General features: G+C 42.2%; 1 protein-coding gene across 1 annotated transcript in view; it reads right to left on the bottom strand.

The window, feature by feature from the left end:
* The window catches only part of si:ch211-26b3.4 (connector enhancer of kinase suppressor of ras 2), a 582,714-nt gene that overhangs the window by 226,054 nt on the left and 330,750 nt on the right, over positions 1-25,910 (bottom strand). Inside the window, 2 exon segments of the mRNA XM_060832168.1 lie at positions 19,029-19,240; positions 19,700-19,833. Coding sequence (XP_060688151.1) covers positions 19,029-19,240; positions 19,700-19,833 — 346 coding nt within the window.

Below are 25,910 nucleotides of genomic sequence, written 5' to 3' on the forward strand. Positions count from 1 at the left end.
AGGACTGAGACATGGAATCTCATGACAATCTAAACTGAGAGACAGGAGGTTGAATGGTTGTGAACTGAAATTACTCAGCAGGGCAGGCCATGCAGAGAAACCAAACTCACAGGCAGAACCTTCTGCTCCTGGACAGAGTGAGCTTGGAAGTGGAAAGGGTACTTATGTAGGTGGAGTGGTGAAGTCTCTAAACTCTGCTGCCTACGTATCTCCACCAAAATTAACTCCTTGACATGAAACGTCAACCATCTTGCCCTGCTGTTAAATGCAGCTTTTAGTGATTAATTCAGAACAACCTAATGGCTTTAACCAAGCTGCAACATGGCCCGTTGTCACATTCTGCACTTAACAAGACTCATTTATTATTACATACAGCATAGAACATAGAACATTACAGTGCAGTACAGGCCCTTCGGCCCTCGATGCTGTGCTGACCTGTGAAACCAATCTGAAGCCCATCTAAACTACACTATTCCATTAATTTCCATGTGTTTATCCAATGACTATTTAAATGCACTTAATATTAGTGAGTCCACTACTGTCGCAGGCAAGGCATTCCATGCCCTTACTACTTTCTGAGTAAAGAATCTACCTCTGACATCTGTGCTCTATCTACCACCCTTCAATTTAAAGCTTTGTCCTCTTTTGCTAGTCATCACCATCCAAGGAAAATGGCTCTCAGTGTCCATCTTATCTAATCCTCTGATCATCTTGTATGCTGCTATTAAGTCACCTCTTAACCTTCTTCTCTCTAATGAAAACAGCCTCAAGTCCCTCAGCCTTTCCTCAGCCCAGGTCTACAGCTTATCTATGAACCTTAGTAACCTGCAGCATCCTTCCACACTTCCACAATGCCAGTGATGAAGGGCTTGTGCCCGAAACGTCGAATTTCCTGTTCCTTGGATGCTGCCTGACCTGCTGCGCTTTTCCAACAACACATTTTCAGCTCTGATCTCCAGCATCTGTCGACCTCACTTTTTCCTCCTAATCTTACCCTAGTCATTCTTTTATTCCTGACATACCTGTAAAGGTAATTGTATTCAAGCAACAGATAAGCAATTAAATTAAATTAAGTAAACTCTACAAATTAAAGCTCCTAACCCCTTTATAAACTACCACCTCCCCCTTACTCACAGACAGAAACAAACGTAAATAGGGAAAAGAAAACATACATGCAGGGAGAAAATTGAACGAAGCAGTTCTATAGTCTGTATTCACAAGATCTGCTGGGTTGCTTCTTGTTGATCCCAGGTTTCACCTGGACTTTCTTTTTTCTGGTGTCTTTCACTGATTTGCCAGACGGAGAGGGTGGCTGACAAATCAATGGCCCCTGACTTATCAAATTTGAAGTCACAGCTTGCATTAATTACTAAAGGGATGATAAGCTTGGATTATAAACACCAGCACAGACTAGTTGGGCTGAGTGGTCTGATGCATGGTGGATATTTGACATAATTCTAGCTACAATGCCAGTTTTCATTGTGCAATATACAGAGCTATGCTTTACATTATTGAAATAATTCCCATAGGAGAATTACAGTTGTCTGAAGCAAATTTGATATAAGTAACAGTGATTTATGTCTTGGCTGTTATTTTTGACTTTTACTCCTGTTAAATCTCCACATAGGGTATATATGCCTGCCCTCCCCAGTGCAAAGCAGCACATGATGGGAGCCCTTTCGGTACCATGCCAAATTTTCCATCCATGGCTGAAAAAGGGGCAATGCTGTGTAAAAGGCATTCAGTCCTCTTCACAGCCAACATCCTGAGATGGGCTTTAAGACCTGGGTGGCTGTTGTTCTGAATCTTTTCTGAGCGGTTGTGATATTGTTGGAGCGACTCAAAGAGGACAAAGTTTTTCAATGAGGCTGACAATTTCAGAGGTTTGTGGAAACAGAGAACACCCAAAATGAGTTCTGCAATGGCATTAGTTCAGCTTTACAAAGAGCTTGTGAACTAAACAGGTAAGGACAAAGACTACAGTTCACAATGCAGGGAATAGGAAGCTGTTCTTGTATGCAATGACACAGTTTAAGTTTAATTGGACGCATCTTTTGTTCATTCTAAACCAGAGATGGGAATTGAGTTGTTCAACATATCTTCCTATGAAGTGAGATTTATAATGCTTTCACACCCAGAACAAACAAACAGATGTATTTCAGGTACATGAGCCTTGTTATTTTTCCTGCCTAAAATCTTACTCTCCAGCACATTATTTCAACAAGAGCTGTCATAACACTATGTACTCCAGAGATTTCATCATCTGACTTGCAGTTTTGTTGCTTTGATGTTATCTGCATTGAATAGCTGAATAGAATCTCATCACTGAGCTGTGACTGATTTTTATTGCCAGGACTGAGTTATTTTCTCTTAGCCCTGATTAATGATACGGCACTGAGGCATTTCCCAGATGACCACACCTGATACCTTGATCTACTTCCTTTCTCTACCAATGTGTTGTATTGGATAAAGGGTTATTTCAGGTGGTTTGCTGTCACCAAACCTCCTTTGTCTTTGTTTTGCCTTAGACCTCCTAATAATTAGTGGTAACAGATAAACCACCAGAGAGTATCTACTGAAGCAACACTGCTCTTGGATGACAAGAAGGGTTATTATGTTCTGGCAAGTACAACTACATTAGGTCAGGCATAATGAAGAGGACTGTTGGGAGCTCGTAAAGGTATGTCTGTGCTCTCAGAAGGCTAGAGTAGAACTCCTTGTCTCCACCAATATCAATAGAATGGTTGGAGCCAATGTAACATGAACATTAACCCATTCAGAACAATTACCTTATGCAACTTCTCCCCCACAAAAATTTTCTCTCCGCAGTCAACCCATTATATAGATATCTATGTAACTATGTAACATTTGTCACTACCCATCTCCCCTCAAGCCTCTAACTTTACAACTGCAGAAGGCCTGCACATTTCACAATTTAGCCAGAAGCTTCTCTCATTGGACTTTGAAGAATGCTAGGGAGTTTTTTTGTTCAAGTACTGCTGACTTTGGTTCTAATTTGGAGATTGTTTCTCTGTTGGAAGATCTCAGGTACCCTTCATGGAGAATATCATTCCTTGTGGACCTTTGGTTGGTTCAGTAGCTGAGCTGAAGGACCTAGAATCTTCTGAATCCACTTGGCAAAATTACTCCTTCCTGGTTAGTCAGGCAGTTGTCTAGAGGATCTGTGACTTCTTGAATGTCCCTCATAGAAGATAGGTCCTCTATTAGAACAAATGCTTTCTTCCCTTTGGTATATTGGATTTTTGGATCAAGAAACATTTTACTAATAGGAAGAGACGGTCTCTCTTTTTGCAGCTTGCTGGATGCTTAGACCAAGCTGACCAGATCCTGAATCTATGAATATCGTGCTGGTTTCCATGGAGCTATGTGTAACTTCTCCATTGCTTAGGGTGAACATCTTCAGTCACATTGTATGATCAATTGTTTGACTAATGAAGTAAATCTTTTTAAGGTCACAGTCACATTATTGCAAGGTTGGCTGCTCACTCAGCACCCCTGTCAGTGACGTTGACTGTTATGCTTTAGAACACAGGAGACTGAACATCCCCAAAGTTTGAGTTCCTCAGTGTTGACAATGTTGAACTAATCTCCATGCCGATGCCCTCCACCGCATCTCCTCCACTTCCCGCTCCTCCGCCCTTGAGCCCCGCCCCTCCAACCACCACCAAGACAGAACCCCACTGGTTCTCACCTACCACACCACCAACCTCCGTATACAGCGTATCATCCGTCGTCATTTCCGCCACCTCCAAACGGACCCCACCATCAGGGATATATTTCCCTCCCCTCCCCTATCAGCGTTCTGAAAAGACCACTCCCTCCATGACTCCCTCGTCAGGTCTACACCCCCCACCAACCCAACCCCCACTCCCGGCACCTTCCCCTGCAACCGCAGGAAATGCAAAACTTGCACCCACACCTCCTCCCTTACCTCTCTCCAAGGCCCCAAGGGATCCTTCCATATCCGCCACAAATTCCCCTGCACCTCCACACACATCATCTATTGCATCCGCTGCACCCGATGTGGCCTCCTCTATATTGGGGAGACGGGCCGCCTACTTGTGGAACGCTTCAGGGAACACCTCTGGGACGCCTGGACCAACCAACCCAACCACCCCGTGGCTCAACACTTTAACTCCCCCTCCCACTCCACCAAGGACATCCAGGTCCTTGGACTCTTCCATCGCCAGAACATAACAACACGATGGTTGGAGGAAGAGCGCCTCATCTTCCGCCTGGGAACCCTCCAACCACAAGGGATGAACTCAGATTTCTCCAGTTTCCTCATTTCCCCTCCCCCCACCTTGTCTCAGTCGATTCCTTCGAACTCAGCACCGCCTTCCTAACCTGCAATCTTCTTCCTGACCTCTCCGCCCCCACCCCACTCCGGCCTATCACCCTCACCTTGACTTCCTTCCACCTATCGCATCTCCACCGTCCCTCCTCCCTACCTTTTGTCTTAACCTTCTGGACACACTTTCCTCATTCCTGAAGAAGGGCTTATGCCCGAAACATCGATTCTCCTGTTCCTTGGATGCTGCCTGACCTGCTGCGCTTTTCCAGCAACACATTTTCAGCTCTGATCTCCAGCATCTGCAGTCCTCACTTTCTCCTGATAGGACAATAATACTTACTCCTGCACAAAATCACCAGCATGTTCATTAGTAGAGACAAATTCTATCTCTTCTGACATATTTGGAGTAAATAGTTTAAGAATGTCTCAGAACCCACCTTGTCATTTATAGCTATCTTTTCTAGAAGTGGTGAGTGTTCTACTGTATAGACTTCTTAGCGCATGTAACCACCAATACTTCTGCTTTCTGAAACTGTGTCTTACATCTGCACAACGTCTGGAAGTGTTATGCAAATTTGCAGTTTTGCAAATGCAGCATTTCTTAGAAATGGCTTGCCATTGTTTGCCAGTGAGTTCTTCTTAACATTGCAATTTGTTGCTTTCAGTATTTGGCTTGTTCTCTGTGTGAGCTTGTCATGTGCCTCTCTAAAATGTCAATACCATTTCACGCTAATTGGTTGTATTGTGCTCTCAAATTTATACTGGTTTTCTCCTCTCAAGATCTGTCCAGGAGTCTTTTTAGTTTCTTTTTCCAGAATGATATAAATAATTTTCTTCAAAATCTTCTTTGGTCCAGTAATAAAGCTGACAAAGTTTCTTCAAGAATTCCAACACAAATACTGATATTGATTCACAGTTTTCCACTACTCTGTACAGGGTATTAATTGATTGGTCCAAGGATTCTTCCGTTAAACGTTTTCATTCAAGATTTTGTTTGTTCTTAAATTGATATCATTACCGAATGGGTTTTGGACATTTTCAAAAAATGTCAGTACTCTTTTTGATGCTTTGTTTGTTAATAGCATCATTTGCATACAGACCCAGTGAATACAAGAGGAACGTCAGTAATCCAGCATTCGATTATCTGAATATCAGATTATCCAGCAGGATCGCAAGGTCCTGATGCTTGGCTCAACTATGTTATCTGACATTCGATTATCCAGAATTCGATTATCTGAATGAAATACTCCACACCCATGTCCTTTGGATAATCAAGGTTCCCCTGTATTGTATGCTAACTCGCTCAGCTTCAGTCTTAGTGTTAACTTTTTGGCATCGCTGTATTTTAGTAACTGCTGCCTTCATGAAGTCCAAAATTTCTCCATGGTCCTTTTGTGACCTTGAATTTACTAAGTAATATTAAATTTTCATCTGTTTATGCTCAATGATATAATAAATTTTTAAATTGGAAACAATGTTGCTCTACACCTACCATCTGTACACTTGTATTCTTGTATTCATCAATGCTGTTTTAAATTGGATAACTATTGAGCCTTATAGATTCTGTACTACAGAAATATTGCAGTATTTCCTTTATTTGCAAACATTATCCTGTACTTCTGCAATGCTGTATTGAACATTTCATCAAAGCTTTAAGTTATATTATTGGCTGTTCTGTAGTAATTTGTTACTTTCACATGTGCTAAATCAGTAATACTGCATCTCTGAACTGCTTACTAGGTTTTCCTGCATTTTTTCTTTAACTATCAAAATAGTGGCTATTAGCTTCTTCAAGAGTTTCCCAACATTTGCACCAAAGATGGAGTTTTCTTCTATCTTCACAAGCAAACTCAATGCTTCCCTTTCTTTCACAGTCTGAAACACTAAGCACTTGCTTTTTAAGTAAAGTTCTCTGGCTGCACCCTTCCATTTATCTTTCTATCAAGCTTGTGGCTTAATTAGTGAGTTCCAATCACCTTAAGTCTTTAATTTTGCCTGACTTTTATTCTTTTGCCTGATTCATTGACTAGATTACTTTAAATTCTGAGGCCTTCCTTATTCTGTAGTTCTGGTCTAAATCACTTTTCCGGCCTTTTCATTGTTCTTTAAGCTGCCGGGATGGATCCTATTGTCAATAGTGACCATTTTGAAAGGTGAGAACCCTCTTTGGGCACTCCCTTGTTCCCGAGCTTGTATTTCTGGTTTTTTGTAATGTTCCTCGTTTTCCGGAGAGATGTTTAACTTTATTGCCCGGAGCCTTTTCTTGGACCCTACACACACTCCTCCCAGTCCACGAGCTTGCCCCATCATCTCTTACCAGTTTCTAAATCAAGTTTTGCCTTTAGATTGCTGAGCTTGCCTGTTTTTCTTTCCTGTTATTGTGTTTCAGCTGCTCATTTAACGTCTTTGTCTTCCTTAAGCAGTCAAGCTCTTCAAATGATGAATGCGCTTGCTTCAAATGCTTTTTCTTTTTTTCTGCAGCGTCTCTCTTTTTTTAGAGCAGGTTAGCCTCACATCGCTGCAACCATACAATATTTTCTTTGATGACCACACTTGGTATCTTGTGGCACTTTTCAACTCTATCACTACGTGGTACTGGGTAAAGGTTGATTGAGGTAGTTCACTGCAATCAATCCTCCTTTCTCTTCTGTCTATCTGCTGAGTACTGGGAGAGAACACACTACAACAGAATATCTGCACAGAAGCACTTTTCTTAGATAGCTAGAAGGTTTAAAATCTGATTGAAGATTTGTAGCTCGCGTATCCGTTGTTGTGGTTCTGCTCGCCGAGCTGGAAGTTTTTGCTGCAAAGCCAGACAGAGAACAGCCAGAGAATTCCTAGAAGCATGGCATTCATCCCCAAACTCCATCAACAGACACATTGACCTGGACACCATATACAAACCACTACAGCTGAAACTGACAACCGGAAACGGCAAGAACATCCATCAACAGACACATCGACCTGGACCCCACATACAAATCACTGCAGCTGAAACTGACACCCGGAAGCGGCAAGAACAAACCAATATAAATACCGGAAGAAACATCAAAGCAGCGCTTCACACGAGGCTCCAACAGCACTGATGATGTTCCCTAGCCAGGGAACGAAACGTTTGCAGCAAAAACTTCCAGCTCGGCGAGCAGAACCACAACAGCTAGAAGGTTTATTACAGCATAGCATTAAGTAGGACTACATTGCTTAGGCATAATCCCTAAGCTGGCGTAGATATGTCTGCTATTTCTGAAAGCAAGATTTCCTCATCTCCACCTGCATCTAACTTCAGGAGAATAGTTTGGCCAATATAACATGAACTTAACCCCTTCATTACCTTATACATCAGGCATAGAAGTAACAGTGGCAGAAAATTGCCTATGATGAGTAATTGGCTGACATTCAAAACATGTTGGACCAAGGACTTAGAAGGGAATAGTGATGACTAGGCAGATGCTTTTTTGACAAGTTTACCATCATTGCACTGCGATAAACAAAACTTTACAGCAAAAGGCCATTCAGCACATAATATGTATGTGAGTGTTCACAGAGACCTCTCCACCCAATTCCATCCTGTGTCCTTTTAATTTTTTTTCCCTGAAGATTCTTTTCCTTCAAATGTCTACCTTCTTTGCCGTTAAACATGCAAGTATCTCTATTAATTGATTTTTTTTTACAAAATCACGAAGGGTATCGACAGGGTGGATAGAGACAAGCTTTTTCCCAGGGTGAATGATTCCATAACGAGAGGCCACGCTTTCAAGGTGAAAGGTGGAAAGTTTAAGGGGGATACAAATGGTAAGTGGTGGGCATTTGGAACACATTGCCAGCAGAGGTGGTAGAGGCAGGCACGGTAGATTAATTTAAGATGCGTCTGAACAGATGCATGAATAGGTGGGCAGCAGAGGGATACAGATGTTTAGGAATTGATCAACAGGTTTAGGCGGTACATTTGGATCGGCTCAGGCTTGGAGGGCTAAAGGGCCTGTTCCGGAGCTGGAAATTTTCTTTATTCTTTGTTCTTTTTCTTAATCCCCATGCACATGCTTCTTTACCTGAGCAAAAAGAGATTTCTCTTCATGTCTCTTCTCACTCTTGTTGGAACAATTGTTCATTGATGTTCACTTCTCATTATCTCTCCAATGCAGGGAAATTGGCTTTTGTTATTGATTCCAGCAAAGCCCTTCATCCTTTTAAATACCTCTGTTGATTTTTCTCATTAACTTCTCTGGTTCAGTGGAAATAACCTAGAATCACCTCTCAAGTTGTTTTTCAACTTCAGCAACAGCCAGGTGACTGTGCATTTCTTCTCAATATAGCTTTAATGCTCTCTAAATATCAGCGCATAGAACTAGAAACTCCAACCTAACTATTGCCTTCTATTAGGCTACCTTTACTGCTTTACACAAACTACAATGGTAATAGTTAAATAAATCACACAACACCAGGATATAGTCCAACACATTTGGATGTTGGAATATAACCTGGTATTGAGGGATTTTTAACTTTGCTGAAAATGTGTTGCTGGAAAAGCACAGCAGGTCAGGCAGCATCCAAGGAACAGGAAATTCGACGTTTCGGGCATAAGCCCTTCATCAGCCCTCCTGATGAAGGGCTTATGCCCGAAATGTCGAATTTCCTGTTCCTTGGACGCTGCCTGACCTGCTGCGCTTTTCCAGCAACACATTTTCAGCTCTGATACTCCAGCATCTGCAGACCTCACTTTCTCCTCGATGATTTTTAACTTTGTCCACCCCAGTCCAACACCAGCTCCTCCACATTATAGTGGTAATATACGTTCAGAGTCAGTGACCAAACTGGGCCTTGTTCCTTATCAATTCATAGGTGTATGGATGTCACTTACTAGGCCATCATTTATTGCACATCCCCGATTGTCTTTGAGAAAGTAATGGTAAGTTGCTTTGTTGAACTGCTACAGTCCTTGGCCTGAAGATACAGTCACAATGCTGGTGCAGGGTGGCAGGGGAGGTGTGGTGGGGCCGTCAGGTGTTCCAAAGCCTTATCCTTAATGGCAACAAACTTGAGTATTGTTGGAGCTGTCCCCATCCAGGCAAGTGGGGAGTATTCCGTCATACTCCTTACCTGTGCCTTGTCGATGTGGATCGGCTTTGGGGTGTCAATAGGAATCACTCACTGTAGTTACTCACTGCAATATTCCAAGACTTTGACTTGCTCTTGGAGCCACCATACTTATATGGCTAAGTGCATTTTAATTCCTGGTCAATGACAATCTCTAGGATGTTGATAGTGGATAAATACATTGACAGCCACTGAACATCAAGGGGAGATGTCAGATTCTATTTCGTTGGAGATAGTTATTGCCTCCCATTCGTGTGGTATGAATGGAGCTTGCCATTTATCAGCCCACACCTGAATGATGTCCAGGTCTTGCTACATTTGGATATAGACTACTTCAGTGTCTGAGGAATGATGAATGGTGCTGAACATTGTGCAATCATCAGCAAACACCTCCCCTTCTGACCTTATGATGGAGGGAAGGTCATTGATGAAGCAGCTGAGGATGGTTGGGTCTTGGACACTACCCTGAAGAATTCCTGCAGTGATGTCCAGGAGATGAGATGATTGATCTCCAACAACCACAACTGTTGTCCCACCAGCAGAATGTTTTCACCCTGATTCCCATTGACTCTAACTTTGCTAGGTCTCTTTGATAAGACCTTGATGTCAAGGGCAGTCAATGTCACCTTTGGAGTTCAGCTCGTTCATATATGTTTAGACTAAGACTGTAATGAGTTTGGCAGTTCAATAACCCTTAATGAAGAAAAGTGACACTCTGTGGAGAGAGTGGTCGCACACCGTTTTGGCTAACACCACACAGAGTAAGAGAGATGTAGCATTGAAACTGATTTGCAGTCGACACAGAGCATGCTTTTCAGGGGATTGGTGGAAAGGAATGATTTGAGGTGGTCCTGGGATATGTTGTACTTGAACTGGTTTAGAAAGCAGAGATCCTCCATTCCCTATCCTGTAATTATTTGTACTGCAAACTACTGCGAATGAGCTCTGGACTATGTATGCATCAGAGAGCACACAGCCTCTCCTCTAAAATTATGGTGCCAAACAAGCGAGAGGCAACAACACAAATACTGCGATGACTTTGAATGACTGGTACAGTACCAACGCATCCTAGGAATAATTACTAGGTTCAAGTCCAAGCATCTAATTCAGAGATCATCACAATTTACAGCAGTGAGATGTGTGCAAATTGTTTTTGTTAAAGAGCAAGGTTAGAACGTAACAATGAAATTAAACCATTGAATTGTTGGAAGATGTGCAATTTATTTGTAAACAAAGAGGGAAGAGCATGCTTTTGGGTTGTTTTGCTGTTCTCACGATACACATACTCATTGCCAGTATACATACAGCCATGAGATGGCATGGTGGCTCAGTGGTTCGCACTGCTGCCTCACAGCACCAAGGACCCAGGTTCAGTTCCAGCCTTGGGCAATTATCTGTGTGGAGTTTATACATTCTCCCCATATCTATGGGCCCTTCTTCTGGGAGTTCTAGTTTCCTCCCACAGTCCAAAGATATGCAGGTTAGGTTGTTTGGCCATGCTAAATTGCCCATAATGTTGAGGAAGTGCAGGCTGGGTGGATTAGTTGTGGTTAAGGGGGTTGGTCCTGGTGGGAATACGCTTCAGAAGGTTGCAGTGAACTGAATGGCCTGTTTTCACACTGTCAGGATTGTATGATATCTTTGATAAGTGATGACATTCAATAAAGGTTACTTCAGAGTTTTGAAAATATTTGGAAAGGATGGGAAAATGAGAAGAGCATGTTATTATGAAAATATGACAATCCATCCATAAGCTGACTTAACCTCAGATGAGGTTACTAGGTTGGAAATTTGTCATACAAAATGCTTCAAATTAATGACTGAGAATTAATGATCAGTGAGCCAAAAGCAGAAGTTAACCTAATTAATCAAGCAAGGAACAAAGAGTATCTGAGGAATAAAGAGCAGTTATTAGGAATGATTTCAATGACCTACAAATTAAGTTAAACGATGGGAATAAACTTCAAAAATGAGAGGTAAATTTATAGGCCTTGACATTTTATGAAGATCATCAACAGCAACTTACATTTATTTAGCATTTGAATGTAAACAGAAATGCAAGCTCGGGAACAGAATGAGTTCAGGATGGGCTGGAAACCCTCCTATACAATCTGAAGCAATGTGCCAATAGGAAGTATAAGTTATGGAAAGCTCTTTGGTGTACTGGGAGCGTTACTGGACTGGTAATCCAATCCCCTCGACTGATAAAAAAACTAAACCACATCAGGTTATGGTCCAACAGGTTTATTTGAAATTGCAAGCTTGAGAAACTCCACTTATTCAGGAGACATGGGTCTGTATCCTACCAAATAAAAAGTAATAAAATGTTAGCATTATGGCAACTTTGTAGCTACTGTTAATTGCTTTCCTTACAGTAATCATCATTCAGTAAAATCCTTGAGGGAAGGAAATTGGTCTTCCTGTGATTCCAGACCCACAGCAATAAATGCCTTCTGGGCATGTAGGATTGGACAATAAATGCTGGCCCATGAACAAATAAAAGAAAGTGTATAATCATTTGCTATAACTTGTATTAAATCCATCTACTTGCCGTGAGGGGGGATTTGGCACAGACAATGATAGTCTTGAATCACATGGAATTTGGAAGTGAAATGGGCATCTGAGCCAATGTGTGATGGAAACTAGGTGAGGGAATCTATTTTCTCAAGGCTACCTATGTGGGCAGCACTGTTAGTACTGCTGCCCACAGCATCAGGGACCGAGGTTCAATTTCAACCTTGGGTGACTTTCTGCATGGTCAGCATGTTCCACTGAGTGCTCCAGTTTCCTCCCACAGTCCAAAGATGTGCAGGTTAAGTGGATTGGCCATGCGAGATTGTCCCATAGTACCAAGGGATGTGGAGGCTTGGTAGGTTAGTCATGGTTTATTGGAATATAGTGGGTCTGCTTGGGATGCTGTTTGGAGGGTTGGTGATCGGTCAAATGGCCGATTTCTGCACTGTAGGGATTCTATACTCAAAATCCTAGGTAAACTGGGATCACATTGTTACCAGTCCTTTCAGAGGATTAGGGCTATCAGGTGTACAGTCTCAGTAGCTCCACAAGGAAAGATGGGCACTGTTAAAGCAGATGTCAAAACATGAGCCTTTCAAAGAAACAAGTATTTAAGATGGGCAGAACAGCAGACGTAGAAAATTAGTCTGGCTCATCATATTGCAGTTTAGGTTAATCAGCTTGAGAAATTACTCCAACCAGGTCTTAGAAAATAATGTCTGGCACAAATTCATTTTTATCCAAGAAGCAACAGCAATTCTACTCGAAATGTGATTTACTGGGGTATGATGAGGATGTCAACAGCATTAAAGAATTGCATGCTTTTTGAGATTTTGTTTTAGTTTGCAGAGAGCTGAAATGCAAGAGAATGGGAGGAGATAAATAATTTTTCCAAGATCCTCATGTTTCTGTGAGAGAGTACAGCAGGGTACCACAGCTCTACACTCTACAGAATCAGAAAATGTAATGCAGAAATTACTGATATTACATTTGTTTCAAGATAAATGTTCTTTAGACTAATCAAAAGTAAGTTGAGACTATATTTTCTATTAAAAGTTAAAACACCAGACTTAACTTGGTGTTAAGTTAAGTTAACACCAAGTTAACTTAATCTCAACATTTTGTTGATTTCTGACTGTCAAACTTGTATGCCAATAAACAGCATCATTAGATTACGCCACTGGAAGGTCATATTTGATCCAATGTAACTCTGCTAGTTCTCTGCACTTCCAAGTTTCATCCTGAAATGGATATTATATGCCACAACAAACCCTTACATTCAAAATTCAGTGCTTTAAATGTTTGCATTTACTGATGCTTGGATCAATATAAATAACTCTTCCTAAGTCGCCTTGCCACAATTCTTCACTCTTTTTCAAACCTTCTAGTTTCTCTCTTCTTCAGCCATGCCCGTCCTAGTCAAAAGAGGTACAATTTCAACAAGGTCTCACAAAATAACTGAATCTTGAGATTTCCGGTGTAATTATCAAACAGTAAAGTCACCATAATCCTACCAGACCATAGGGAGGCTCTCTCAGAGAGAGGAGGCCGGTGATGGTTTAACCTGAGGGTCATTATGCCTCAGGCGAGAAAAAGATTGAGAAGGAGGGTCCTTCATGGTAACTTCAACTGGTGTAGGAACTGAACCCATGCAGTTGGCATCACTATACATTGCAAATCAGCCATCTCTCCTATTCTTTATGAAGTTGCCATCCCCGCATTCTCTGTCTTTATGAAGCTGCTCTTCCTGCTGTCTCTCATGCTGTTTCAGAAACTGCTGTGCCTATTCCTCGCACGACTCACTCTCCAAGAGCTGACACAGAGAGCGGGCTGGACTGCCTCCTTGTTTTATTGGTTCCACATGCGAACTAGCACAGTGCATGGCGTTAGCAGTGGTTTATTTTGTGTGGAGACGTCCATCATTCATTGAACAGGAGTAGGCCATTCAGCCCATTGAGCCTGCCCTATCATTTGAGATCATTGCTAATCATCTTTCCCACAACATCTTCATATCTCTCAATGTCACATGTTTCCAGAAACCTAGTGATTTCTGTCCTGACCCTATTCAATGATTGACTTTCCACAGACCTCTATGGAAGAGAATTCCAAAGTTTCACCATACTCTGAATGAAGAAATTCCTTCTCATCTCAGTCTTAAATGGCCTGCCTCTTGTACTGAAATCATGTCTCCTGGCTCTAGACACGCCAGCCTGAAGAAGCATTCTGGAATAATTTCATAAGTTTAAATGAGACTCCCTCTCATTCTGTATAACTCTAGGGAACATGCAGCCAGCTTCCTCAACCTGTCTTTGTTAATTCCACAGATTAATCTGGTAAATCTCCAATGAAATCCCTCTATGGCAAGTATATCATTCCTTAGACAAGGAAAACAAAAGGTGAGGTCTCACCATGGCTCTGTACAAATGCAGCAAGGCACCTTTACTTCTGTATTTACATCATCTTGAAATGAATACCAATGTAATATTTGCTTTACTGTATGCCATAGCTGAATGCGAACATGACCAAGGACACAAGAGCCCTTTGCACACTGGCATTTTCCAGTGTTTCACCATTTCAGAAGTAATTCACCATTCTGTCATTTTTCTGCCACATTGAATAATTTCATACTTATTCACATTATATTCAAACTGCCATGTTCCAGCACTTTCCTTAGCATGTCAAAATCCTTTTGATGCCTCCTTGTATCCTTCTTACAACTTACCTTCCCCTCAATTTGGCATCATCAGCCAATTTGGAAATATTACAAGACAACATTATATCCAAATCGCTACCATCTGTGGAATTGCACTGTGTAAACATTAACTGGCTCATTTGCCTAATCACAATGACTGCACTTCTAAACATTGTGTGAAATTCTTTGCAACATTTTTTGACAATGGAATGCTTAATATAAATTAAACTCTTTATCTTTTTCCTGGGGAGTTACAATGAATGGAAAAAGTGGTCAGGCCATGTAATTCCACGAAGGAATATTGTGAAATGTGAGTGAATTCCTGTGTACTGCTCCATTCATTGAAGTATCATCCAGTGAAGCTTTTGCGGGTGGAGCTAAGAAATAAGAAGGGGCTAGCGAAGTTATTGGGGTTTGTATTATACCCCAAATAGTCAACGGGAATTAGAGGAATGAACATGCAGGGAGATTGGGGAGACTTGCAGGAGAAATAGGGTTGTCATATTAGGGGATGCAAACTTTCTGAACATAGACTGGGATTGCCAAAGCTTTAAGTGCTTAGAGGGGTGGAATTTGTTAAGTGCATTCAGGAAAGTTTCCTCAAGCAGTATAAAGAGGGTCCTACTCGGGAAGAGGCAAAGCCCGACCTAAAATTGGGAAATAGGGTAGGACTGGTGAAGGAGGTGACAGTGGGGGAGCACTTTGGAACCAGTGACCATAGTTCTATTGGTTTTAAAATAGTTATGGAGAGGGACAAATCTGGTGCTTAGGTTCAAGTTCTAAATTGGGGTAAGGCGAATTTTGATGGAATTACACAGGAACTTGCACGGTTTGATTGGAGTAGTTTGTTTGCAGACAAAAGGACCTGCAGCAAGTGGGATGCCTTTAAAAGTGAGACAGCTAGAGTTCAAGGTCTATATGTTCCTGTGAGGGTGAAAGTCAAGGTTGACAAGAATAGGGAACCCTGGATGACAAGAGATCTTGATGCTTTGACTGGAAAAAAGAAAGCATGGCTCAGGTACAGGCAGCTGGGATCAAAGGAGTCCCTGGAGGTATGAAGAGGATACAGGAAGTTACTGAAGAAGGAAATCAGGAGGGCAAAAGGGGCCTTGGCTGAGAAGTTTAGGGTGAATCCAAAGAGGTTCTTTAAGTATACTAAAGGAAAAAGAATAACTAGAGAGAGAATAGGACACCCCAAGGACCAAAGTGGACATGTATGTATAGAACTGCAGAGATGGGTGAGTTCCTCAATGAATATTTTTCCTCTGTGTTTACCGTGGAGAAAGACGTGAAGACCTGGGAACTTGGAGAAGTTAGTGATGATATCTTGGGGACAGTCCATATCACAGTAGAGGATGTGTTGATATATTAACATGTATGAGGGTGGATAAATCTCCTGGTCCTGACAAGACATATTCAAAAACAATGCAAGAGAGGAGAGAATTGCGGGAGTCCTGGCTGATGTTTTTGAATCATCATTAGGCATGGGTGAGGTCCTGGAAGACTGTAGGGAAGCAAATGAAGGACTGCAAAGAAAATCCTGGGAACTATAGACCAGTAAGCTCAATATACGTGATTGGTAAGTTAATTGAGAAGATTCTGAAAGGTAAGATATACATGCATTTGAAAAGACAGGGATTGATTAGGAATAGTCAGCATGGCTTTCTGCATGGGAGATCATACGTCACAAAATTTTTAAACTTTTTTCATAAAGTGACCAGGAAGGTTAATGAGGGCAGTGTGGTAGATGCAGTGTATAGGGATTTCAGTAAGGCTTTTGATAAGGTTCCACATGGTAGGCTGCTCTGGAAGGTTAGATTCCATGGAATCTAGGGGCAGCTGGAAAATTGGATACAAAGTTGGTTTGATGGTAGGAAGCAGAGGGTAATAGCGAGTTTTGAGAAGGTTTATAGTTCAGGTTGTGGTTCTGGGTGTAGGTTTACTCGCTGAGTTGCAAGGTTCATTTTCAGACGTTTTGTCACCATACTAGATAACATCATCAGTGGTCCTCCAAACAAAGCGAGCAAACCTACATCCAGCAGAGGATAATAGTAGAAGGATCCTTGTTGGACTGGAGGGCTGTGACTAGTGGAGTGTCTTGGGGTTGGTGCTGGGCCCATTGTTGTTTGTTATCTATATCAACGATTTGGATGAGAATGTACAAAGCACGATTATTAATTTTTCAGATGACACTAAAATGAGAGGTATCATGGACAGTGAGGAAGATTGTCAGAAATTGCAACAGGATCGTGATCAGCTGGGGAAGTGGGGGCGAGGAATGGCAAATGGAGTTTAATATAGATAAGTGTGAGGTTTTGCATTTTGGAATGTCAAATCAAGGTCAGACCTTAAGGTATGTAATGGAACTGAGGGACCTTGGAGTTCAAGTGCACAGTTCTCTGAAAGTGGAGCCACAGGTAGACAGGGCAGTGAAGAAGGCTTTTGGCACACTGGCCTTCATCAGTCAGGGCATTGGGTATAGAAATTGAGAAGTTATGTTGCAGTTATACAAGGATGTTGCTTGGACTCAACAGACCGAGTTATAGGGAGAGGCTGAACAAGCTAGGAATTTTATCTTTAGAGCATAGGAGACTGAGGGGGAGCGGCATGGATAGGAATGAATATGCTCAGTCTTTTTTCCCAGAGTTGGGGAATCAAGGATGAGAGGGCACCATTTTAAAGTTAATGGGGAAAGAATAAAAGGGACCCTGAGGGACAAGTTTTTTACACGGAGGGTGGTACGCAGATGGAATGAACTGCCAGCGGAAGTGGTTGGGGTGGGTACATTAATAACATTTAAAAGGTATTTCGACAAATACATGGATAGGAAAGGTTTAGAAGGATATGGGCCAAGTGCAGGGAAATGGGGTTAGCATTGACGGACATTTTGATTGGCATGGACCACTTTGGGCCAAAGGGCCTGGCTCCATCCTGTAGGACTCTATGACTCTATGACTTCAGAGATATAATGTGAGAGAACAGTATTGGGGAACTTTAACCACCTGTCAACAGAAACCTATGGCGTCTTGCAGACTGTGGCCTCCTGAACCTTGGGAGTTCATACAATGCCAAAGGATGACAACTAAATGCTGCTTGGCTTTTCTCTCTCCCAGCAGGTTGCAGGCTTCACTACAGTGAAGGGAATGAGGTGAATGGACGGAGTTTGCAGTGAGCATGTGTTAAACCAGGGTAGATGGGACAGATTTGATGAGCTTATCTTTGTGTGCATCAGCTCGTAAGCTATTTGGACAGTGATTCCTGCGTGAAATAATGCCAGGCACCTTCACGAACAACTAAATCCCTGACCCCACCACTGAGAATCCTATCTGATTAAGCCCCTGTCAATCACATCAGATGATTGACAAGCTTCTCAGCTTATCATGAGCATGAACACTGAAAGGAGAAAGGACTGCAGATGCTGGAGATCAGAGCTGAAAATGTGTTGCTGGAAAAGCGCAGCATCAAAGGAGCAGGATAATCGACGTTTTGGGCATAAGCCCTTCTTCAGGATTCCTGTTCCTTGGATGCTGCCGGACCTGCTGCGCTTTTCCAGCAACACATTTTCAGCTTAACACTGAAATCCCACCAGGCCAGATGTGACCAGTTAATCAAAGAATGGTGGCCCAAACTCATGAAGGGCAGCAACAACATGTGGCTGAGTCAGGGAATCTCAAGGTGGGCATCGCAAGGTGAGGGGATGTCAGAGGTAAGGGCAGAGGGATAGCTTTGAGCAAATTGAGGCAATTGGAGGCTAAAATGTCTGTAGTGTCTGATCAGGGATATGATGGGGGGTTGTGTCTGGATGGGATGCTTTTTGAAGAGTCGGTGGTCACTTGATGGGATAAATGGCCTCTTTCCGTACTGTAGAGATTGTAAGATGGTTAATTGCGCTGATGAGAGATTGAGCTGCATCCTGGTCATTAATCGACCGTGTAAAGGTTTCAAATTTGTAGTAATCGCTGATGAATCTTCTTTCCCAGAACCTGACTGATGAGGTGGCAGGAACCAAACAGACAAACCAAATCTGTCTAGTTATTTGCCCTTCCTGCCATGTACTGCACACCTTCAGAGAGTGGAAAACCCCATTCAATTTGCCTGTTTGAACTGTCTCCAAACTTCTCCCTGATCTTTACCAAGGGCTGAGGTCTTAAACACAGGAAGTTAAGGAATGTGAGGCATGTACTTACTTAGCCAAAAGTTACAGGATAAACTGATTACCAACAAGTTAGGTGAATGGTACGATTCCAATTTTGACACTATTTTCCTTTTAATTTTGCTTTACACTTTCTTAAATTCCTCACCGCTATGTGCCATGCCAGAGGGTAGGATACGTTCTAAATGACTTCCAACTGGAAAGAATGCAGATCCTTATGATAAAGATGAAATACTCGAAAACACAGAACAGATACCAACCATGAGTAGATGTTTTCTCCCTTCTCCGGATACCAGTTGCTCTCCCTCTTTCATATTCCGAGCTCATGGGCAGACCTTCTCCTTCCATCAATGTGTAATATTTTCCACTTTCATGATCCAGGAAGTAGCTGGAAGATTCGGAACTTTTCATCCCAGATTTTGCTATCCCATACTTGCCAATGTCGTCACAAGGCAATATCCCCAATTCATCCCTTAGACGGGGAAATAAAAGATCAAAAACAACCATTAGTCCCACAGCAACAAGCATATCGACATTTTCTGGTTGCAAATCCTTCTAAAGCCAGTTTGATGGCTATCAAATGGTCACTTTATTGGAAGAACATACTGCAGAATGCAATGGCGCTTTGCTTTACACTCTGAAAGAAGTGCTCATATCCCTTGTGAATTACAAAGTCTGAATCCTCAAACTAAAAGGAAAGAAGTATAAGGTTAAGAAGAAATCTAAGGACACCGATGTCAGAAACACCAGATAAACAATATGGTGATTAGTATTTTAACTCTCACAAAAGGAGACATTTTTAAGACACAGAGTTCTATGCTTATCAACAGTAATCAATTGAAAAGTCAGCGTTTTTTCAGGTGACCCGAATGTTGAGTGACAATTGATCAGTGTTTAAGTTGAAGTCAGGGCTGCCCATTCTAAGACTTACCTTGGACCATAGATTCCTGAAAGGGGAGATAGAATGAAGACGTCATGAAGTGTAGAACTATCATACTTTGATGACATGCCAATGGTGCTTGTTGGTGTTGTAGAGCTACTGGTAGGACTTGTTGGAATAACTGGCTGGAGATGAAAATGACATATGATTAGTGCCAGAGACAAATTAGCCAGGCCTCCAAATTATGTTGTTAGATATCAACAGTGTAACTGTCTCTGCCCCATGTATTACAAAAAAATGCAGATCAGTTATTCAGTCTTAGGCAGCATGGAAGGATGTTTGATAAAACACAAGAACCTCCTTTGAAGACCACCTTAGGATTGGCTGGAGGTCATATAACTCAGTTGATGTCACACTGCCTCTGAAGTCTGAAGACCCTGAAGCAACATCCCACTCCACAACTTCATGGCTACCGAAAATCTGTTCAAAACCTTCTAACACTTCACATCAAAAATGTATGGGAAGAGATGCAAAATAAATGAGACACACATTGTGTTTCTTCAGAAGTGTTTGACTTTGTTTAACTTCTATGCAAGTTGGCATGCTTTCAGGATTGTACTCAAGTATCAGCTCAGAATATGTGGTCAGGTTCATTTTATGGTTTTATTTCTCATAAAACTGATGGAGATTTTATTTTGATTATCATCCACAATGCCAAAGAAGGCTGAGATGCAAGCTTAAACTACCTGAATCTACAAATGACTTGTATTGGAAAATTGAGCAGTTAAACAGTTCCCACAAAGGTGCTGAATGTTAAAATCAATTGGCTAATGCCTGTTTTATATCAGTAGTCAAAGAAATGGCACATCACATTCACTTTAAACTGCTCAAATCCCTCAACAGTCATTTCCTAGCTTTGTTTTCCAAGAACAAATACAACCAATGGTGATAATTGAATAATGACTCTAACAAAGCAAACCTATCAATAAATTGTAAAACCTCTAATGCTTTTTCAGGACAGAAATTTCTGGAATAAATCAGCAGTTCTGGGTGCAGCTGTGGAGAGAGAAACACAGTTAACATTTTGAGTCTAAAGACTCTTCTTCAGAATTGGTTCAAAGGGAGTTTGACCTATTATTGTGCTCAAAACAATTACATCGATATTCAGTGCCTTTTTATTTTGATTTGTTAATAATTTACCCAATCGTTATGTTTGTTTCAAGGTCAAGAGTCCGGATGAAGGGTCCTGCCCAAAACGTTGACTCTCCCTGCTCTTCTGATGCTGCCTGGCCTGCTGTGCTTTTTCTAGCTCTATAGTTTATTCAAGTCTGACTTTCCAGCATCTGCACTCCTCACTATCTCCATATCTGGATTAAGTGAGCTTCCATTTCTTTTCCCATTAATTATCCATGCAGAAAAACACATCTCATCCCATTGTCAGTTGACAGGGGCTAGGGTAACACTGTAAGACTAGCCTGGGATTAAGAGTGTTACATTGCTGTGCATCCGTAAAGACGTTTTGTGAACATTTCCACTCTCAGAAATTCCGAACACTTTCTGTGAGAACTGCCGTGTTAACAGTAGTCTACTAAGAAAACGATCACCAATGCACTTACAAGGACCACATGCAGTGAGCAGACCAGGCTGTCCACAGAAATTCTGACAATCAACTTGATGCTGCTGTTTTGTTCAACGCAGGAAAACATGAACTTATTCGGGATGCCTTAGCATATTTCAGATAGATGATAGATAAAGAAGCAGAAGTAGTGAGAGAGAGAGAGAGAGAGAGAGAGAGAAAGAGATAAATAGTTGGATAGAGGAATAGATAGAGAGAGAGATCCTGGGATTGTATTCATTGGAATAGAAGATTAAGGGGAGATTTAATAGAAACTTACAAGATAATACATGGCTTGGAAAGGGTGGACGCTAGGAAATTGTTTCCATTAGGTGAGGAGACTAGGACCCATGGACACAGCCTTAGAATTAGAGGGGTCAATTCAGAACAGAAATGCAGAGACATTTCTTCAGCCAGAGAGTGGTGGGCCTGTGGAATTCATTGCCACAGAGTGCAGTGGAGGCTGGGACGCTAAATGTCTTCAAGGCAGAGATTGATAAATTCTTGATGTCACAAAGAATTAAGGGCTTCGGGGAGAATGCTGGTAAGTGGAGTTGAAATGCCCAACAGCCATGATTGAATGGCGGAGTGGACTCGATAGGCTAAATGGCCTTACTTCCATTCCTATGTCTTATGGTCTTATAAATAGATGGTGACAGAGATAGATAGACAGATAGTGAGACAGAGATAAATAAGTGGGGAGAGTGATAGAGCAAGTGAGAGGGACATAGTTGGACAGAGGGATTGACAGGGAGTGAGTTAAACAGATGGACAGAGGCTTAGATAGAGATAGACAGATAATGAGAGACAGATGTGGATGAATAGAGGGATAGATAGAGATAGTGAGAGAGAAATAAATAAGTGGAGAGAGGGATAGATAGAGAGAGATAGAGAGAGACAGAAAGATAGATGGATAAATAGAGACAGATAGTGGGAGGAGTTTAAAGGGATAGAGGGATATATAGAGATAAAGAGATAATGAAAGACAGAGATAAATGGAGGGATAGAAAGAAAGAGACAGACAGATTCCTGGGATAGTGGAACTGACGTACTGCGAGGGAATAAGATTGTTTTATAGAAACTTTATTCAGGAATGGACAGGATAGATGCAGGAAGGATTGAGGAGGCAGAGATGCTGCAGAAAGATTTAGACAGGTTAGGAGAGTGAGCAAACAAGTAGCAGATGAAATACAACACAAGAAAGTGTGAGATCATGCACTTTGGTAGGGAGAATAGAGGCATGGACTATTTTCTAAATAGGGAGAAAATTCAGAAATCAGAAGTGCAAAGGGACTTGGGTGTCTTAGTCCAGGTTTCTCTTGCAGGCTGAGTTGGTAGTTAGGAAGGCAACTACAATGTTGTCATTCATCTTAAGAGGACTAGAATATAAAAGTAGGGATGTACATCTGAAGCTTTACAAGGCCCTGGTCAGACCACATTTAGAGTATTGTGAGTATTTTTGAGCCCCACACCTCAGGAAAGGTGTATTGGCCCTTGTGCTGGTCCAGAGGAGGTTCACGAGAATGGTCCCAGGAACGAAAGGCTTAACATATCAAGAATGTTTGAGGACTTTGGGACTGTACTTGATGGAGTTTAGAAGGATGAAAGGGGAATCTAATTGAAACTTACAGAATACTGACTGGCCTGGACAGAGTGGACTTTGGGAAGGTGTTTCCACTGGCAGGAGAGAGGAGGACCCGAGGGCACAACTTTAGAGTAAAGGGAAGACCCTTTAGAACGGAGATTAGGAGAAACGTTTTCAGCCAGTGGGCAGTGAATCTGTGGAATTCATCGCCACAGAAGGCTGTGGAGGTCAGGTCATTAAGAATACTTAAAACAGAGATGGATATGTTCTTGAATGTCAAGGGGTTCAAAGGATACAGGGAGAAAGTGGGAAAATGGGGTTGAAAAACCCATCAGCCACGATTGAATGGCAGAGCAGACTCGATGGGCCGAATGGCCTAATTTCTGCTCTTATATCTTATGGTCTTGTGGAAGGTTGTTCTCTATGGCTGGGGAGTCTAAACCAGGGGTTGCAGTCTAAAGATATGGGGTGGGCCTTTTAGGACTGAGATGAGGAGAAATCTTTCCACCCAGAGACTGGTGAGCCTGTGGAATTCTCTCCCATAGGAAACTCTTGAGGCCAAAGTATTGAGACTTTCAAGAGAGGTATAGTTATAGTTCTCAGAACTGAGGGCATCAAAGAGTAGTGGGAGATAGCGAAAACAGGGTACTGAATTGAATGATCAGCCATGATCATTTTGAATGGTCAGAACAGGTTTGAAGGGCCAGATGGCCTATTCCTGCTCCTATATTGTATACTTCTTTGTTTGTATATGACAAAACACTGTGCAAAGGCAAGCTGTTCCTTTCTGTGACTGCAATCCAAGTAAATCCAGAATTATTTCATTCCTCAGAATGAAGTTTTCTGCCAATGTAAAGAACCAATATGTTTATTGCAGTGAGCATGAAGTTCACAACAGTACAGCTTGACATAATGAGTCCAATAATTGATGGATGCCAACTCCTCTAATTACTGCAACATCTCTCTGCATTTCTGTAAATAAAGAGCTAATGAAAACAAATATCTTTTAAGCAAGAAATTATTTGGTTTTGCAAAGTAGTAAAGCATTACAAAGACACACTCAAGGTTAAAAATGGTGAGGGGAGTCACTAAACAAAATGAACTTCTACATAGTGATTGCTTTCAAGATGGCGGCGGAGTCGAACTCCTCAGTCAGAGCTCGACTGTTCTGTCCATTCCTCTTGTTTTTTCTCTTTTATTTCCTCTTTTGTGTTTTCCTTCTTTCTTCCTGGTGATGTCCTGAATTTCTGCACTCAGTACAGACTCAGACTCTCAGCCTCAGCACAGACTCGGTGTGGTGATCTCTTGGCTCAGAGTGGTGTCCTCTCAGCCCATCATGGTGACCTCTCAGCCCATCATGGTGACCTCTCAGCCCATCATGGTGACCTCTCAGTCCATCATGGCTGTCTCCTGGCCCGGCATGGTGGTCTCTTGATGGCTTTGGTGTGGTGGTCTTTCGGTGACCCGGCTTCGCTCTTTCTCGTCGGCCTGGCATAGTAGTCTCTTGGACCAGTGTCATCTCAGCGTGGGCTTCCAGCTTCCAGATGATTCAGAGTGGTCTTCCAGCCTTGAGAGTCTTGAGGTGATGCCCGGCACAGTCAGGAGTCAAGGCTGGTGTGGACTAGAAACTGGGTGCCGCATGGACTGGATGGGAAGGACTATTATTCTGAAATTTTTACTTCTTTATTTCTCTGATTTATTCCTATGATCTACAATGCTAGGCATTTTATTTCCATTTTTTCTATTTTTTCCCCTAAGAATTTAAACTTTAGAATCTGCACCTAGGTACTTTTGTACTTAAAATGGAGTCATAAGTGGAGATGTCTAAGCCTTTCACTGTACTCATCTGAGTACGTGACAATAAAGGTAATTCTATTACTGACACCATTCTATTCTTGCAGGCAGCAAACCAACTTTGTGCATCCTGTTTACTTGCATAATTTTTGCATCCAGCCAGTACTGGACACATCAGTCAGGGACCAATTCCATAAGTGGTGTCAGCACCACTTAAAGCTGGCTTCCGAAGGAAGCCTGCTAACTCTTAAAAGGAGGAGGAATTTGGCTGCAATTGGTACTGGGAGTTGAGGTTGAAGAGAACCTGAACACAGAAGAACAGAACATTAGGCAACAGAACAGTTACAAGGCATTTGACCTCTGTACTGGGAGCTTTGGTGAAGGAGGAGGAATGAAAGACAGACATTGCTTGATCATGGTCAGAGGGCTTATTAAGAGGCAGTCCATGGAGTCCTAGGGAAAGGGGGCTACTGAAGTCTGGAGGTTGGTCTTCATTGCAAAGGATTACCAGGGAATGGTGACAGCTGTAGGGAGTGGACCTCACAGTGAATAGGAGGCAGTGGGAGTCTCCAGAATGGGAGATTCAAACAGGTTCCACTAATTCTGACCATCACTTGGGCTAGTGTCAAACAAGGTGCATGAACATTTCCAAAGCTATGGGCTGTGGGGTAAAGCTTTTGCTATATTCTGTTTCACTTTAGCCTTATTGTGGATGTGGGTGTAGCTGACTGGGCCAGCATTTATTACCCGTCCCTAGTTGCCATTGAGAAGATGGTGGTGAGCTGCCTTTTGGAACCACTGCAGTCCACCTGCCGTGGGTTGACCCACAATGCCATTAGGGACTGTGCAGGGTCCACAGGGCTGCTTCGGCAGTTATTCATTTCCAGTGAGCCAAGTGATCCATCCAGTTTCATTTCTTTGAGACTTTGTAGCGATTGGTACAACAGGATGGCTTGTTAGGCCATTTCAGAGAACAAGCAAGAGATAGAGAGAGCGAGAGGACTGCAGATGCTGGAGAGTCAGAGTTGAAACGTGTGGCAATGGAAAAGAACAGCAGGCCAGGTAGCATCCGAGGAGGAGAAGAGTCAACATTTCAGGCATAAGCTCTTCATCAAGGCCATTTCAGAGAGTAATTGTGAGTCAACCACATTACTGTGAGTCTGGAGGCCGATGCAGGCCAGACCAGGTGAGATTGGCAGATTTCCTTCCCTGAGGGACTTCAAGAACCAGATGGGTTTTTCCAAAAATCAGCAATGGTTTCATGGTCT

The sequence above is a fragment of the Hemiscyllium ocellatum genome, chromosome 11 (assembly GCF_020745735.1).
Source record: "Hemiscyllium ocellatum isolate sHemOce1 chromosome 11, sHemOce1.pat.X.cur, whole genome shotgun sequence".
NCBI classification, from domain to species: domain Eukaryota; kingdom Metazoa; phylum Chordata; class Chondrichthyes; order Orectolobiformes; family Hemiscylliidae; genus Hemiscyllium; species Hemiscyllium ocellatum.